The sequence below is a fragment of the Microplitis mediator genome, chromosome 2 (genome assembly GCF_029852145.1).
Source record: "Microplitis mediator isolate UGA2020A chromosome 2, iyMicMedi2.1, whole genome shotgun sequence".
NCBI lineage: Eukaryota > Metazoa > Arthropoda > Insecta > Hymenoptera > Braconidae > Microplitis > Microplitis mediator.
In genome coordinates, this window is record NC_079970.1 from 6,285,085 (window position 1) to 6,299,215 (window position 14,131).

Below are 14,131 nucleotides of genomic sequence, written 5' to 3' on the forward strand. Positions count from 1 at the left end.
TTATGTTCAATGACATAAATGTATCGAGGCAGAAATCAATGTCAGTGATCAATATCAAGATTTGAATGAGTTTTGACTTAGGTCTGAGCAATAATATATCGCGTTACAGATGCCATAAGGGCATATAAATTTTTTTTTTGCATTTCTGCACATTTCGGACGAAAATACATCGATTCCCGAAAAAAATTTTTTTTATATCCCCTTATGGCTCCCGGGACCCACCTCGGATGCCATAAGGGCATATAAAAAAAATTCTGTTATTTTTTCTAAGTCCAAGAAAATTTTTAGTTAAGCGAAAATTTTTTTTTCGCATTTCTACACGTTTCATACAAAAGTACATTGATTCCCGAAAAAAAATTTTTTTGCTATGCCCTTATGGCATCGAGGTGGGTCCCGGGAGCCATAAGGGCATATAAAATTTTTTTTTAGCATTTCTCCACATTTCGGACAAAACTACGTCGATTCCCGAAAAAAAATTTTTTATATGCCCTTATGGCTTTTCACCAGGACCTTTTGCCGGTATATGCCCTTATGGCATCTGTAACGCGATATGAAATATCGAAGAAACATATTAAAAACTGGGTTTTCTCAATTTCTTGCTGATAATATGATTTAAACTAAAGAACAAATTAGATGACATTCTATGATGATCGAAAGAGACTATAAAGAGAAAGAGTTGGTATGATTTCAGACACATTTAGTACATTATATTTTGATTTATCCGGAAAAAATAACGTTTTATGTTATTTTTTTAACTTTTCAGTGCCGATATATCTCAAACGAATGAACCGATTGAGACGGTTGAGGTGGCAATCGACGCGTTTTATCAAGTTAACTTGATTCTAAAGCTGATCAAATTTTGAATTCGATTTATCGAGTCGTTTTTGAGATATTTCAATAAAAATAAAAAAAATTTTTTTTTAATTCTTTCGACAACGGTTTCTCTTGAACGAATGAGCTGATTTTGATGGTTGAGGTGGCATTCGACGCGGCTTCTAAAGCTTCAGAGCCCAGTCAATTTTGGAATCAATCCATCGAACACATTAAAAGTTATCCAAAAAAACATTTTTGAAAAAATTTTATTTTTGGAATATCTCTGAACGAGCCCTACCGATCAAGTTCAATTTTCTTTCAGCTTCAAGATATTGACAAGCCGAGTCGAATGACACCTTAAAGTTCAAAATCGGTTCATCGGTTCAAAAAATACAGGTATTTACATACGTACGTACATACATACATACACTCGGACATCATTCTGAAAATAGTCAGAATAGCTTCCTAGGACCTCAAAACGTCGACATCTGATGAAAATTCGATTTTCGAAAATCGGACCAAAACCAATAACTTCCCGAATTTTTGAAAATTTTCAATTTTCTTAGCGGGAAGTTAAAAATTATTTAAAGTTGATTGACTTATGGGGATTCTCAACCAAACGGAAAAAAAGTTATAAAATCATTGTTTTTTTAAATGTTTCCACTCAAATCATTTATTACACTGATAAAATGAAGTATTAAATATGTATTTGAACTCTGAAACTCAAAAATTACAAAAAATTATAATTAATTTAAACATTTTAATTAGTCATATAACAGTCAACAATAAAACAACATTTGAAATTAATTTCCCAAAAAAGCGCGAATTTTAAATAAAAAAAAAAAAACGATTTCTGTAAAACTAAAACTGCATATGTTTATTTGAGTCATTGACTTATGGGGTTTATCAATTAAATGAAATTGCTGTCAACCCGTTAATTTCTTTTTAAACGCTGATTTGATTCATATTTTGATTGATTTCTATGGAGAGACATCCAAAGAACCCAAAAATGCAAAAAACCCAATTTCGTAAAAAACCTGACTTGTGGGGTATCTCAATTAAAAGATTCACGTATTAAAATGGTCGATAATTATCAACAATTGGATTAAATTCCTTTTGGTGAGTTTCGTTGACAGCTAGAACGTAACCCCACAGTTTCATTGCAGTTGAACAGACACGTTGAATTTCTTCAACTTCTGTAAAATTCATTTCATTACGCCAGTGAACAGGCGCCCTTTTTGAATCACGGAACGAACTGTAACTATTTCCTGAATTATTTTTAGTATGTGTTTCCAAAAACTCTTCCACATTCGAATGAAAGTTCAGACCATAAAATTCAAATATTTCTTTCGCTTTATGCTGAGGATCGAGAGATAAATCTTCAAACCGTACGACTCTAGAAAATAAATTTATCAAATAGATGAATTAATAAACGATGCAAAATTATAATTTTTTAAATGTCGTACTTGAAAGTATGTAGATATTTTTTTTTAAGCTCGATGGCAACTTTATGATCTGATACCATATCGTTACACAGAACTTGTGGATCTGAGCAATCAGTAGAATTTTGACACCATTCGAGTCGTCTACGCGATTGCATGATTCCTCGTGGATCTCTCACTAATAAAATCATGCGGGCTCCCAGGCTAGAATTAAAAGTATTCAAAAATTAATTAATACTTATATTGACATAGAACTGCATAATAATTAAAAAGATTACTGCTCGTCCTCCAGTAACAATTGAGCAGATTCTAATGACAGCCGAACAAATTTCATCGATTGAAATGGATACAGCCGACAAACTGCAGTTAAAAATATTGGATCCGAGCATAAGTCTCTTTGCTTAACACAATGCGGCTCTAAATCTTGATTGTGTTTGTAAATCCATCGCCTGTGTTTGTTGAAATCTATAAAGTATTCTACGCACAATCAAGCAAATATGTTATTTCTTTTTCAAATTCGTCTAACACAGTTAATCTGCTATCAAAATTTTAACTAAATTAACGTTAAATAATTGTCATTTATTCGAATGAAAACTATATATAAATCATAATCATACGTCAGCCGAAACAACGTCACATGAAAAGATAAATTCCAACTTACGTAATTTATCAAATTCACAATTAAAAAATTTATAAATATTTTTAATTGCAGCATCAACTAATAGGGGATCCCTAATGTGAAAACTACCAAAGTCTCGCAGTGGTTCGTATAAATAAAAATTTGCAGGATGCGAGTTAATTATGTTACCAGTAAAAGAACTTCCGGTTCTCCAGTCAGCAACAAGAATACTTCTCATTGGTCGACCGCCTTTTTCCATTAATAAGTCATCAAGATTGCTAAGTTAATAAAAAAAAAAATCATGATGCCTTAACTTATAATTCTCAGTACAGTAGGACCTCGTTATAAGACTAGCTCGGGGCTGTAGGGGAAAAAATTCTTGGAATTGAGGTACCCCCACTATTGTGCTTAACAGCGTTTGCGCCCAAGCCTCGCTATAAGACTATCGCCGCTCTGCGTTTTCTTTATGTATTCGGTTCAACTCTACTCTATTATACAGTGTATCTGTTTTATATAGGGGAAGGGGGGAGAGGGAAATGGCCCCTTAAGAAAAAAATTTTCAAATCCCGATTTTTTTTTACTTGTTTTACTTTTTTTTACTCCCTTGCCAAATATTGGACCTTAATTTTTTTTGTCCATTAAAAATAAAAAATTAAAAAATGTGGGGCAAAATGAGCCCCCCTAAAAAAAATGTTTATAATGTGGGTTTTTCAGCTTGTTTCACTTTTTTTTCCTTCTGCTGAGTTTTTAGTGTTAATTTGCTGTGTCTGCCAAAATTAAAAAATCTTGAAAAGTTCGGTAAAACGAACCCTCAACCAAACTCAATGTATGTTTCTCGCTTGTTCTATGTTTTGAAACTTTTTGCTATGTATAAGTATAAAAAAGAGTTGATAGTGAAGATTTGGACCTTAAAATAACTTAATTCAAAGTTTTCTGTTGAATTTAGGCGTTTGGCTAAAAAATATTCGTAGGTTTTCAAAGTCTAGACATCCCATTTTACCCCCCCCAAACACTTTTCATGTTAAAAATTTTAGGAGGCCCATTTTGCCCCCCCCCCTTTTCCTATAATCATAAATAAACAGAATTTTGTCGTTCTTTTCTGTTAATTAATTATGTGATACCACGAAATTTCAAGTATTCTTTATGAAAATAAATTATTTAATCTAAAATCTTTATGCATGTACATTTTATCTCGATTTTATTCGTAATTGTCGTTAGTCTTATAGCGAGGTTTCGGCGCAAAACTCTTATTGAGTTGTTGGTGGGGGAAGCATTCCGAGCGAGTTTTAACAAATTGAGGGGAAGAGTCTTATAACGCGTAGTCTTATAACGAGGCCCTACTGTAATACCTTATATTGCGACTAAATTTTCCATTGGGAAACTCGTAATTCTCCATTTCATGTTTGATGTTACGTCGCAGCTGATCAAGAATATTCTGAATCTTTAATGAAAGACTATCTTCCTTTAAAAAAAAATAGTTCAGTTTAACCCGTGTAAAAGAAAATTTCGTTCATAATGAATTTAGATCTGAATTTCATGACGAAATTCAGATCGTGACACAAATATGACTTTCATCATGAATTTACTCCAACTTTTCGTCTAGTAAATCAGTATCAATTATAAAATTAATTTATTACGTCTTTGAATTGGACTTGGGATGACTTCGTTAGAAATTTGACTGAATTTTTACTGAATTCAACCTTTTGTCAAATTTATTGATTCAAAAATTGCCAATAAACTTCTTCTATCAAGTACTTGATTTACGTAAATCAGTTTCGATTCTAAAATTAATTTAGTGAATGAACTTCGGATCACTTGGATTTAAATTTTACTGTGTCGTAATTTTGACGTGATAAAAGTTCTTGATACAAATTCATGATGAAAGTCATATTTGTGTCACGATCTGAGTTTCGAGATGAAATTTATATCTAAATTCATTATGGACAATAATTTTTTTACACGGGAATGGTTTATTTGAGAATTCTTATGTTACGAACTGTAATGCAATACAATTAATTACATTATTTTGAATTTAATTCGGAGACACGACAGTGTTCGCGCCAAGTACACGTTCAAACACATATGTTTGTGCATGTACATGAGCGGCGCGAAACGGCGTTGTCTCCATTCCTGAGTCAGAGGCTTGTTGAACCTCACTCATATTTTAAACTGATAAATATTAATGATTATAGCATGTTTTTATATTTTATCTATGTTGTATTTATTTATCAATAATTAACTTATTTCTACCGAAGATATTCAAACTTTGTTGTCAATTATGAGATATTCCTACTTTTGAATACAACATGAGTACAATTTGGATCACAAGTTGTTGTGGTCAAATTTTCATCAAATTGAAAGAAACTTTCACTGATTTGAAATTGACGAATTAGAACGCATAAAAAAATAATTTTGAGCTTGAAGGAATAACTCATTTCAAAAAAATTTTTTTTATATCTCAGAAAAAAGTTTTGTACCAAAAGAATAGTTAAGTAAATAATTTTTCTCGACGAAAATATTTAAAGTCACTCCCAAAAACAGATTATCTGTAAAAAGTTGCGCCAAGTACAGTTTCAACATTGATCTCAGGCTGCATTAAAAGTAATATTTTTACAAAAAAGTTTGAAATCATAAGAATACCAAATAACTGAGATTCTTAAAAATTAAAAAAAAAATACTTGAACGTACTTGGTGTGCACTATGCAAAAAATCAATTATTTAGTTTTCTCATGTCTCTTAAATGTCTCACAATAAAATAATATTTTAAATTGACTTTAAAAGCGCACACTATATACACGGAAAGAAAATTATGGCAGCGGTTCCCATAATTTTGTGAAATTTTTTCCTATACCATCATAGGAATTACGACCATAAATTATGGGAGCGGTTCCTATAATTATAGGAATGTTTCCCATACTTATAGGAACAGTTCCTATAATTATGGGAATGATACCCATAACACTATAGGAATGGTTCCTATAATTATAGGAATGGTTCCTATAATTTATAGGAATACTTTCTATAATATTATGGGAATCATTCCTATAATTTATGGGAATGGTTCCTATAATTTATAGGAACCATTCCCATAAATTATAGGAACCATTCCCATAATATTATGGGAATGGTTCCTATAATAGTATGGGAACTATTCCCATAATATTATGGGAATCATTCCCATAATGCAATTGGAATGGTTCCTATACCATTATGGGAATCATTCCCATAATATTATGGGAACCATTCCCATATCATTATGGGAACCATTCCTATAATATTATGGGAATGGTTCCCATATTATCATGAAAAAATTAATTTAAAGAAAAGTGTGGTAATCACTTCTACAATACACAGAAATATTATTAAACATAAAAACAAAAATTCAAATTTTGGAAATAAAAATTTAAATTTTGATAAAATCTCAAATTTTCAAAAATTGAAATTTTTTGTATTAATTCTCAAAAAGTTTATATTAATTTTAATTTGACATGATACTGAAGTTAGCCGACGTCTAATAATTTTTGGATTTTTTTTTTAAACAATAAATTATAAAAAAAAAAATATTTTAAAACATTGCACCTGTAGTTTTTTAAATTTTCTACATGTGCATATTATTATTTTTTATTTTTTTGTGATTGATTTGTTGAAAAAAAAAAAATCCAAAAATCTTTAATTGTCTGCTAACTTCAGGATCATAATTATTTACAGTTTATTAATATTATCATTTTTAACATTTAATCAAAAGCAGTTCACACTTTATCTTCATGCTTTATGTGTAAAAATTTCAAATTTTAAATTTCTTCGCGGTTCGTTGCGCATGCTCGTAGATGCTGCAACCAATCATATTCAAGTATAGTGTATACGTTATAAATTCAATGTGCTGATTAGCCGGAAACACAAAAAAAATTTTGTGTTTTCATACAAATATAGCGTCGAAGAAGCTTCATTTGAATCTCCCGATATCACGAGGGAAATTTCTACACTATTGCGCAAAAAAAAAATTTTATGATATTATAGGGATGGTTCCCATAACATTATGGGAATAGTTCCCATAATATTATAGGAATAGTTCCCATACTAATATGGGAACCATTCCCATAATAGTATGGGAATGATTCCCATACCATTATGGGAACCATTCCCATATCATTATGGGAATGGTTCCCATAATATTATGGGAACCATTCCCATACCATTATGGGAACCATTCCCATATCATTATGGGAACCATTCCCATAATGGTATGGGAATGGTTCCCATAATGGTATGGGAATCATTCCCATAATGGTATGGGAATGATTCCCATACCATTATGGGAATGGTTCCCATACCATTATGGGAACCATTCCCATAATGCATAGGAAAACTTCCCATAATTTTCTTTCCGTGTACGTTCAAGAATTTTTTTTTTTTTAATTAAAAAAAATCTTAGTTTCTTGGTGTTCTTATGATTTCAGACTTTTATGTAAAAATTTTACTTTTAATGCAGCCTGAGATCAATGTTGAACGTGTACTTGGCGCAACTTTTTACAGATAATCTGTTTTTGGGGGCAATGTCAATTTTCAATGATCTTAAAGGAATTTGAGAGTAAATGCGATAAAATTGTTCATGATAAATGGATTTCGATGTTTACTTGATATTTCACGAGTTTCTTGTATGACAGATTATAATTTTTTTTCTTTACTACACGGAAAGAAAATTATGGCAGCGGTTCCCATAATTTTGTGAAACTTTTTCCTATACCATCATAGGAATTACGACCATAAATTATGGGAGCGGTTCCTATAATTATAGGAATGTTTCCCATAATTATAGGAATAGTTCCTATAATTATGGGAATGATACCCATAACACTATAGGAATGATTCCTATAATTATAGGAATAGTTCCTATAATATATAGGAATACTTTCTATAATATTATAGGAACCATTCCCATAATATTATGGGAATGGTTCCTATAATAGTATGGGAACTATTCCCATAATATTATGGGAATGATTCCCATAATGCAATTGGAATGGTTCCTATACCATTATGGGAATCATTCCCATAATATTATGGGAATAGTTCCCATACTATTATAGGAACCATTCCTATAATATTATGGGAATGGTTCCCATATTATCATGAAAAAATTATTTTAAAGAAGTGTGGTAATCACTTCTACAATACACAGAATATTATTAAACATAAAAACAAAAATTCAAACATTGAAAAAAAAAATCGTATTTGGCAAAAAAACATTAAAATTTTTAACAAGAATTTTTTGTCAGCACAAAACATTCAAGAATTCAAATTTTGGGAAATTTCTACACTACTGTGCAAAAAAAAAATTTTATGATATTATAGGTATGGTTCCCATAACATTATGGGAATAGTTCCCATAGTATTATAGGAATAGTTCCTATACCAATATGGGAACCATTCCCATAATAGTATGGGAATGATTCCCATACCATTATGGGAATGGTTCCCATAATGATATGGGAATGGTTCCCATAATATTATGGGAATCATTCCCATAATGGTATGGGAATCATTCCCATAATGGTATGGGAATCATTCCCATAATGGTATGGGAACTATTCCAATATCATTATGGGAACCATTCCCATAATGGTATGGGAACTATTTTCATACTATTATGGGAATGGTCCCCATAATATATGGGAACCATCCCTATAGTAGTATAGGTACTATTCCCATACCATTATGGGAACCATTCCCATAATGCATAGCAAAACTTCCCATAATTTTCTTTCCGAGTGTATATTATATGTCTAAATAAAATGAAGATAAATTTTTTACTGACTGATATAATTGGCTGTGGCTGGTACTCAGTAATTCTATTACGATGATAAAAAAACAATAAAAAAAAGCAAAAGAACATAAGGACAAGTAGAACAAAACCCGTTCTTCTGGGCATTCCACTTGCTGTAAAGAAATTATAAAAATAATTCAAATAAATCAAAATTAATAGTAACTGTCCCATCACGTCCACATTTACTTACATGTAAATTTCTTCATTGTCGTTTTATTCCACGTTATTCTATTGCAAATCCAAATAATTTAATAATTTACTGTAAATTTAGTTGTAACGTAGTAAAATGAGTCATATTATCGATCGACTTTGTAATTTTTCACGAATAGTATCTTATCCAAACCGTAATCAGCTAGGAGCATTCAAACGAGTTTGCCGACTTATCAACAGGCGCGCTAATTGAATAGACTCGCACGCTAGTCCCAATTATAATCAAACAAGGATAAAATTTTCCAGTCGTGGCTGAAAACAATCGAGTGCAATTTATATAAACGGAAGGCAGTAGCGGAGACGTGACAGAGCCGGTTGACCATCTTGACATAGAACTGTCGACTATATACCTGAACATCAGGTAACCATTCAAGTCGCACTCGACTTTTATTGTAAAACTAAGCGATAGGTATATTCATTTCTTTGCCGAATACTAGGCAGGGAGCCAGTATTCTTTTAATTGGATAAGCAGATATTGGTTGTAATAAAAACGAGATCGATAATCGTGAGAGGATCGAGAAGGAATAAGAGAGCAAGAGACTACGGACTGGACAAACAAGAACAAGACATAAGACAAAGACCGAGACAACAAAGACCGGACCACCAATACAAAAGTGAAGGAGAGAATGCTTGAAAATGCTTCAAATAACAAAAACTATTATAAAAATAAAATAATATATACAACTAAAGTCACATTATATATTAAAATCGTCGATAATTATAAACAATTGGGTTAAATTCCTTTTGGTGAGTTTCGTTGACAGCTAGAACGTACCCCCACAGTTTCATTGCAGTCGAACAGACACGTTGAATTTCTTCAACTTCCGAAAAATTCAAATCATTTCGCCAGTGAAAAGGCGCCTTTTTTGAATCACGGAATAAACTGTAACTATCGCCTAAATTATTTTTAGTATGTGTATCCAAAAACTTTTCCACATTCGAATGAAAGTTCAGACCATAAAATTCAAACATTTCTTTCGCTTTATGCTGAGGATTGAGAGATAGATCTTCATACCGTACGACTCTAGAAAATAAATTTATTAAATAGATGAATTAATAAACGATGCAAAATTTTAATTTTTTAAATGTCGTACTTGAAAGTATGTGGATATTTTTTTTTAAGCTCGACGGCAACTTTATGATCTGATACCATATCGTTACACAGAACTTGTGGATCTGAGCAATCAGTAGAATTTTGACACCATTCGAGTCGTCCACGCGATTGCATGATTCCTCGTGGATCTCTCACTAATAAAATCATGCGGGCTCCCAGGCTAGAATTAAAAGTATTCAAAAATTAATTAATACTTATATTCATATAGAACTGCATAATAATTAAAAAGATTACTGCTTGTCCTCCAGTAACAATTGAGCAGATTCTAATGGCAGCCGAGTAAATTTCATCTGTTGTAAAGGATACAGCCGACAAACTGCAGTTAGAAATATTGGATCCGAGCATAAGTCTCTTTGATTAACACAATGTGGCCACAAACCTTGATTGTCATTGTAAACCCATTGGTCGGGTTTGACGAAATCTATAAAGTGTTCTACGCACAATCGAGCAATTATGTTATTTCTTTTTCAAATTCGCCTAACTCAGTAAATCTGCTATCAAAATTTCCACTAAATTAACGTTAAATAATTGTCATTTATTCAAATGAAAACTCCAAATTATAATCATACGTCAGCCGAAAGAACGTCACATGAAAAGATAAATTCCAACTTACGTAATTTGTCAAATTCACAATTAAAAAATTTATGAATATTTTTAATTGCAGCATCAACTAATAGGGGACCCCGAATGCGCACATGACCAAAGTCCTGCAGTGGTTCGTCTAAATAAAAATTAGCAGGATGTGAATTAATAATGGCACTAGTAAAAGAACTTCCGGTTCTCCAGCCAGCAATAAGAAAACTTCTCATTGGCCTGCCGCCTTTTTCCATTAGCAAATCATCAAGATTGCTAAATAAATGAAAAAAAAAAAAAAAAAAAAATCACGATGCCACAACTTATAAATCTCAGTACTATATATTAAAATGCATCTATATGATACCTTATATTGCGACAAAATTTTCCATTGGGAAACTCGTAATTCTCCATTTCATGTTTGATGTCACGTCGTCGCTGATCAACGATATTCTGAATCTTTATCGAACGATTTTCTTCCTTTGAAAATTAAATCGGTCAATTTCATATTTTATTTGTGAAATTTTTTATCACATACAGTAATACAATACAATTAATTGCATTATTATGCGTTAAAAATAAATTTTCAATATTGATCGTAAGGAAATTTTGCAGAGCAAGTGATAATTATTCTCGATAAATGAATTTTGAAATCACTTGACATTTCACGAGTTTCTTGTATGACAGACTATAATTTATTTTTTTAATTATATTAAATATCTAAAGAATATGACGATAAATCTTTCACTCACTGATATAATTGACTGTGACCGGTACTCAATAATTCTATTACGAGAATCAAAAACCACTACACAAAAGCAAAAGAACGTAAGAACAAATAGAACGAAACCAGTTCTTCTGGACATTACAATTGCTGTAAATAAATTATGAAAATAATTTAAATAAATTTAAATTAATATTAATCGAGCCATTACATTCACATTCACTTACACATGAACTTCTTCATCGTCATTTTATTCTACATTACTCTTCTGCCGATCCAAATAATGAAATAATTTGTTTAAAATTAAATATTAAAGCTATGAATGGTGTTCGTTCTGTTTAAGGTACGTACTAACTGATCGACAAACCGTTAGGTTCCCGAAAGATAAGTAACGTTTATCTAAATTACAACTACTTAACTAGTAGTGCTATACAATGTGGCCGACTAATCCGGCCATAAAGTCTAACCAGGTTAGTTAGTTCATCAGCCAGCTAGCTAATTTAAATTAATCGGTTAACTTAGTTAACCGGTTAATCGGTTAAATTAGTTAACCGACTAACCAGTTAAATGGCCAATCGGTCAAACAGTGAAATTGATATTTTGCTATTTATAAGCTACACGGAGAAAATTTTATGGTAAAAGTTACCATCAAGATATAGTACAATTTTTAAACTGAATTATATGATTGATAATATCATTTAAATTATTAAATAAACAATCTGAATGGTAGTGTCTACCATCTGTATGGTAAAGTTTACAATTATTTATGATAATCAGAAATTATAACTGTTATTATCTAAAATAATTACTACTATAATAAAAAATTGTAATTCTTAATAACCTGATGGTAATGGTTACTATCAGCCAAAATAATGATGACCATCTAAGCTAATAAAAAATTAAAATATAAACGTAATAATCAGACGCTTGTCTATGTGTAATTTGATTAACTGAGGAAGTGATTAATTTCACACACACACACGCACACACACACACACACACACACACACACACACACACACACACACACACACACACACACACACACACACACACACACACACACACACACATCCATGCGCACACTTACCCCACACATGCGCACATTTACCCCCACACACGCGCATCCATGTGCACACACCCGCACGACCACATGTACACACATGCGCACACTTACCCCACACACGCGCACACGTGCGCACACTTACCCTACACATGCGCACACTTACCTCCACACACGCGCATCCATGCGCACATTTACTCCCACACACGCGCATCCATGCGCACACACGTGCACACATATACCCCACACGTACACATGTACACACAGGCATAAGCGCACTCATGCACACACTCACGCGAGCACATACACATTCTTAGTTATGAATTTTTACAACTTTGAATGGTAAGTGTTACCATCTTCTATTGTAAAAATTATAATTTTCGATAACTACAATTAGCATTTTCGATAGTAACCGTTACCATCATCAATTGTAACCATTACAATCTTTAATAGTTATAATTAGCATTTTCAATAGTAACCATTACCATCATCAATTGTAACTGTTATCATTTTTAATAGTAAAACTAATCATTTTACCGTTGATAAAATGTTATTACCATTTTAGATGGTTAAAATTACAAATTTTGTATTGTAAATAATACCATTAAATTTTCTCCGTGTAGGAATTATGATTAAATCACATATCATTAACGCATATTGAAAAGTGCAATATTTGTCAGGTGATTAAAATTACTCAAATTATTGAATTAATGGTTTCTTGTCATAATATGTCATCATAATGAAAATAATTATATAGATTTAATAAATTCATTGTTCTAAAACTTATATTCAAATGTTTAAATTTTCTTAATTAATAAAAAAAGAAAAATAACTTCAGCATAACGATATTATTTGAAAAGTAAACATGTAGATAAATTACAATCAAATAGTCAAACTCAGGATCTTGACTCCAGTGTCAAAAAAGCCATATCACAGCAAGAGAGTAAGCAATTGTTTAATTTTTTTCTTATAAATATTAAAAATAGTATCAATCCTACTCAAAATCCTTCGTGAAAAGTGATTATAAAGTTTATTATCGGAGAAGAATCTGAAATTGAATCGTTGCCACTTGTTGAAATAAATGTTAACACAAAATAATTAACACAATATTTTAATAAGATTAATTTATAAATCAAAAAGTATTATCCGAACTGATTTAAAGAATGTTAGTGTGTTCAATTAAAACAATATAAAATCAACTATACCTAGAATCAGAATCACTGGAGTCAAGATCTTCAGTATGACTATTTGATTGTAATTCATCTGCATGTTTACTTTTCAAATAATATCGTTATGCTGAAGTTATTTTTCTTTTTTTATTAATTAAGAAAATTTAAATATTTGAATATAGGTTTTAGAACAATGAATTTATTAAATCTATATAATTATTTTCATTATGATGACATATTATGAAAAGAAGACTTCAATTCAATAATTTAAGTAATTTTAATCACCTGATAAATATTGCACTTTTCAACATGCGTTAATGATATGTGATTTAATCATAATTCCTAGCTTATAAATAGCAAAATATCAATTTCACTGATTGACAGATTAGCCAGTTAACTGGTTAGTCGGTTAACTCATTTAACCGGTTAACTAAGTTAGTTGATTAATTTAAATTAGCTAGCTGGCTGATGAACTAATTAACCTGGTTAGACTTTATGGCCGGTTTAGTCGGCCAAAATGTACAGCACTATTAATTGCTATATTTGTTTATGAAATTCTAAACACATTAAATTGTACTAG

At 31.2% G+C, this 14,131-nt stretch overlaps 2 protein-coding genes across 3 annotated transcripts; both read right to left on the reverse strand.

Moving 5' to 3' along the window:
* Positions 1-1,517: 1,517 nt before the first annotated feature.
* On the reverse strand, positions 1,518-9,136 carry LOC130678403 (carbohydrate sulfotransferase 4-like). Of its 2 annotated transcripts, none has more exons than XM_057485566.1 (7): positions 8,889-9,136; positions 8,690-8,811; positions 4,224-4,336; positions 3,064-3,152; positions 2,534-2,732; positions 2,280-2,459; positions 1,518-2,209 (listed from the first exon to the last, which is right to left on the reverse strand). In XM_057485566.1, the coding sequence occupies exons 1-7, from the start codon at positions 8,902-8,904 to the stop codon at positions 1,888-1,890; spliced, it is 1,041 nt and encodes a 346-aa protein (XP_057341549.1). In that variant the 5' UTR covers positions 8,905-9,136; the 3' UTR covers positions 1,518-1,887. The 2 variants fall into 2 exon arrangements, with proteins under 2 accessions (XP_057341549.1, XP_057341548.1); XM_057485565.1 differs by having other exon boundaries at positions 2,917-3,152; positions 8,889-9,133.
* Positions 9,137-9,601: 465 nt separating this feature from the next.
* Positions 9,602-11,773, reverse strand: LOC130663357 (carbohydrate sulfotransferase 4-like). Its single transcript, XM_057462531.1, has 7 exons — positions 11,547-11,773; positions 11,348-11,469; positions 10,963-11,075; positions 10,636-10,871; positions 10,257-10,455; positions 10,003-10,182; positions 9,602-9,932 (listed from the first exon to the last, which is right to left on the reverse strand). The coding sequence occupies exons 1-7, from the start codon at positions 11,566-11,568 to the stop codon at positions 9,611-9,613; spliced, it is 1,194 nt and encodes a 397-aa protein (XP_057318514.1). The 5' UTR covers positions 11,569-11,773; the 3' UTR covers positions 9,602-9,610.
* Positions 11,774-14,131: the final 2,358 nt, after the last annotated feature.

Bases quoted from the DNA above. Each gene is read 5' to 3' on its own strand.
- LOC130678403 (XM_057485565.1), bottom strand. The intron at 3,153-4,223 runs GTATTACAGTAG...TTATTAACTTAG, and splicing joins AAATTTAGTCGCAATATAAG to CAATCTTGATGACTTATTAA. The intron at 2,733-2,916 runs GTAAGTTGGAAT...GATTGTGCGTAG, and splicing joins TTGTGAATTTGATAAATTAC to AATACTTTATAGATTTCAAC.
- LOC130663357 (XM_057462531.1), bottom strand. From the start codon at position 11,568: ATGACGATGAAGAAGTTCATGT. The intron at 11,470-11,546 runs GTAAGTGAATGT...ATTTATTTACAG, and splicing joins GACGATGAAGAAGTTCATGT to CAATTGTAATGTCCAGAAGA. The intron at 9,933-10,002 runs GTACGACATTTA...TTTATTTTCTAG, and splicing joins AAATATCCACATACTTTCAA to AGTCGTACGGTATGAAGATC.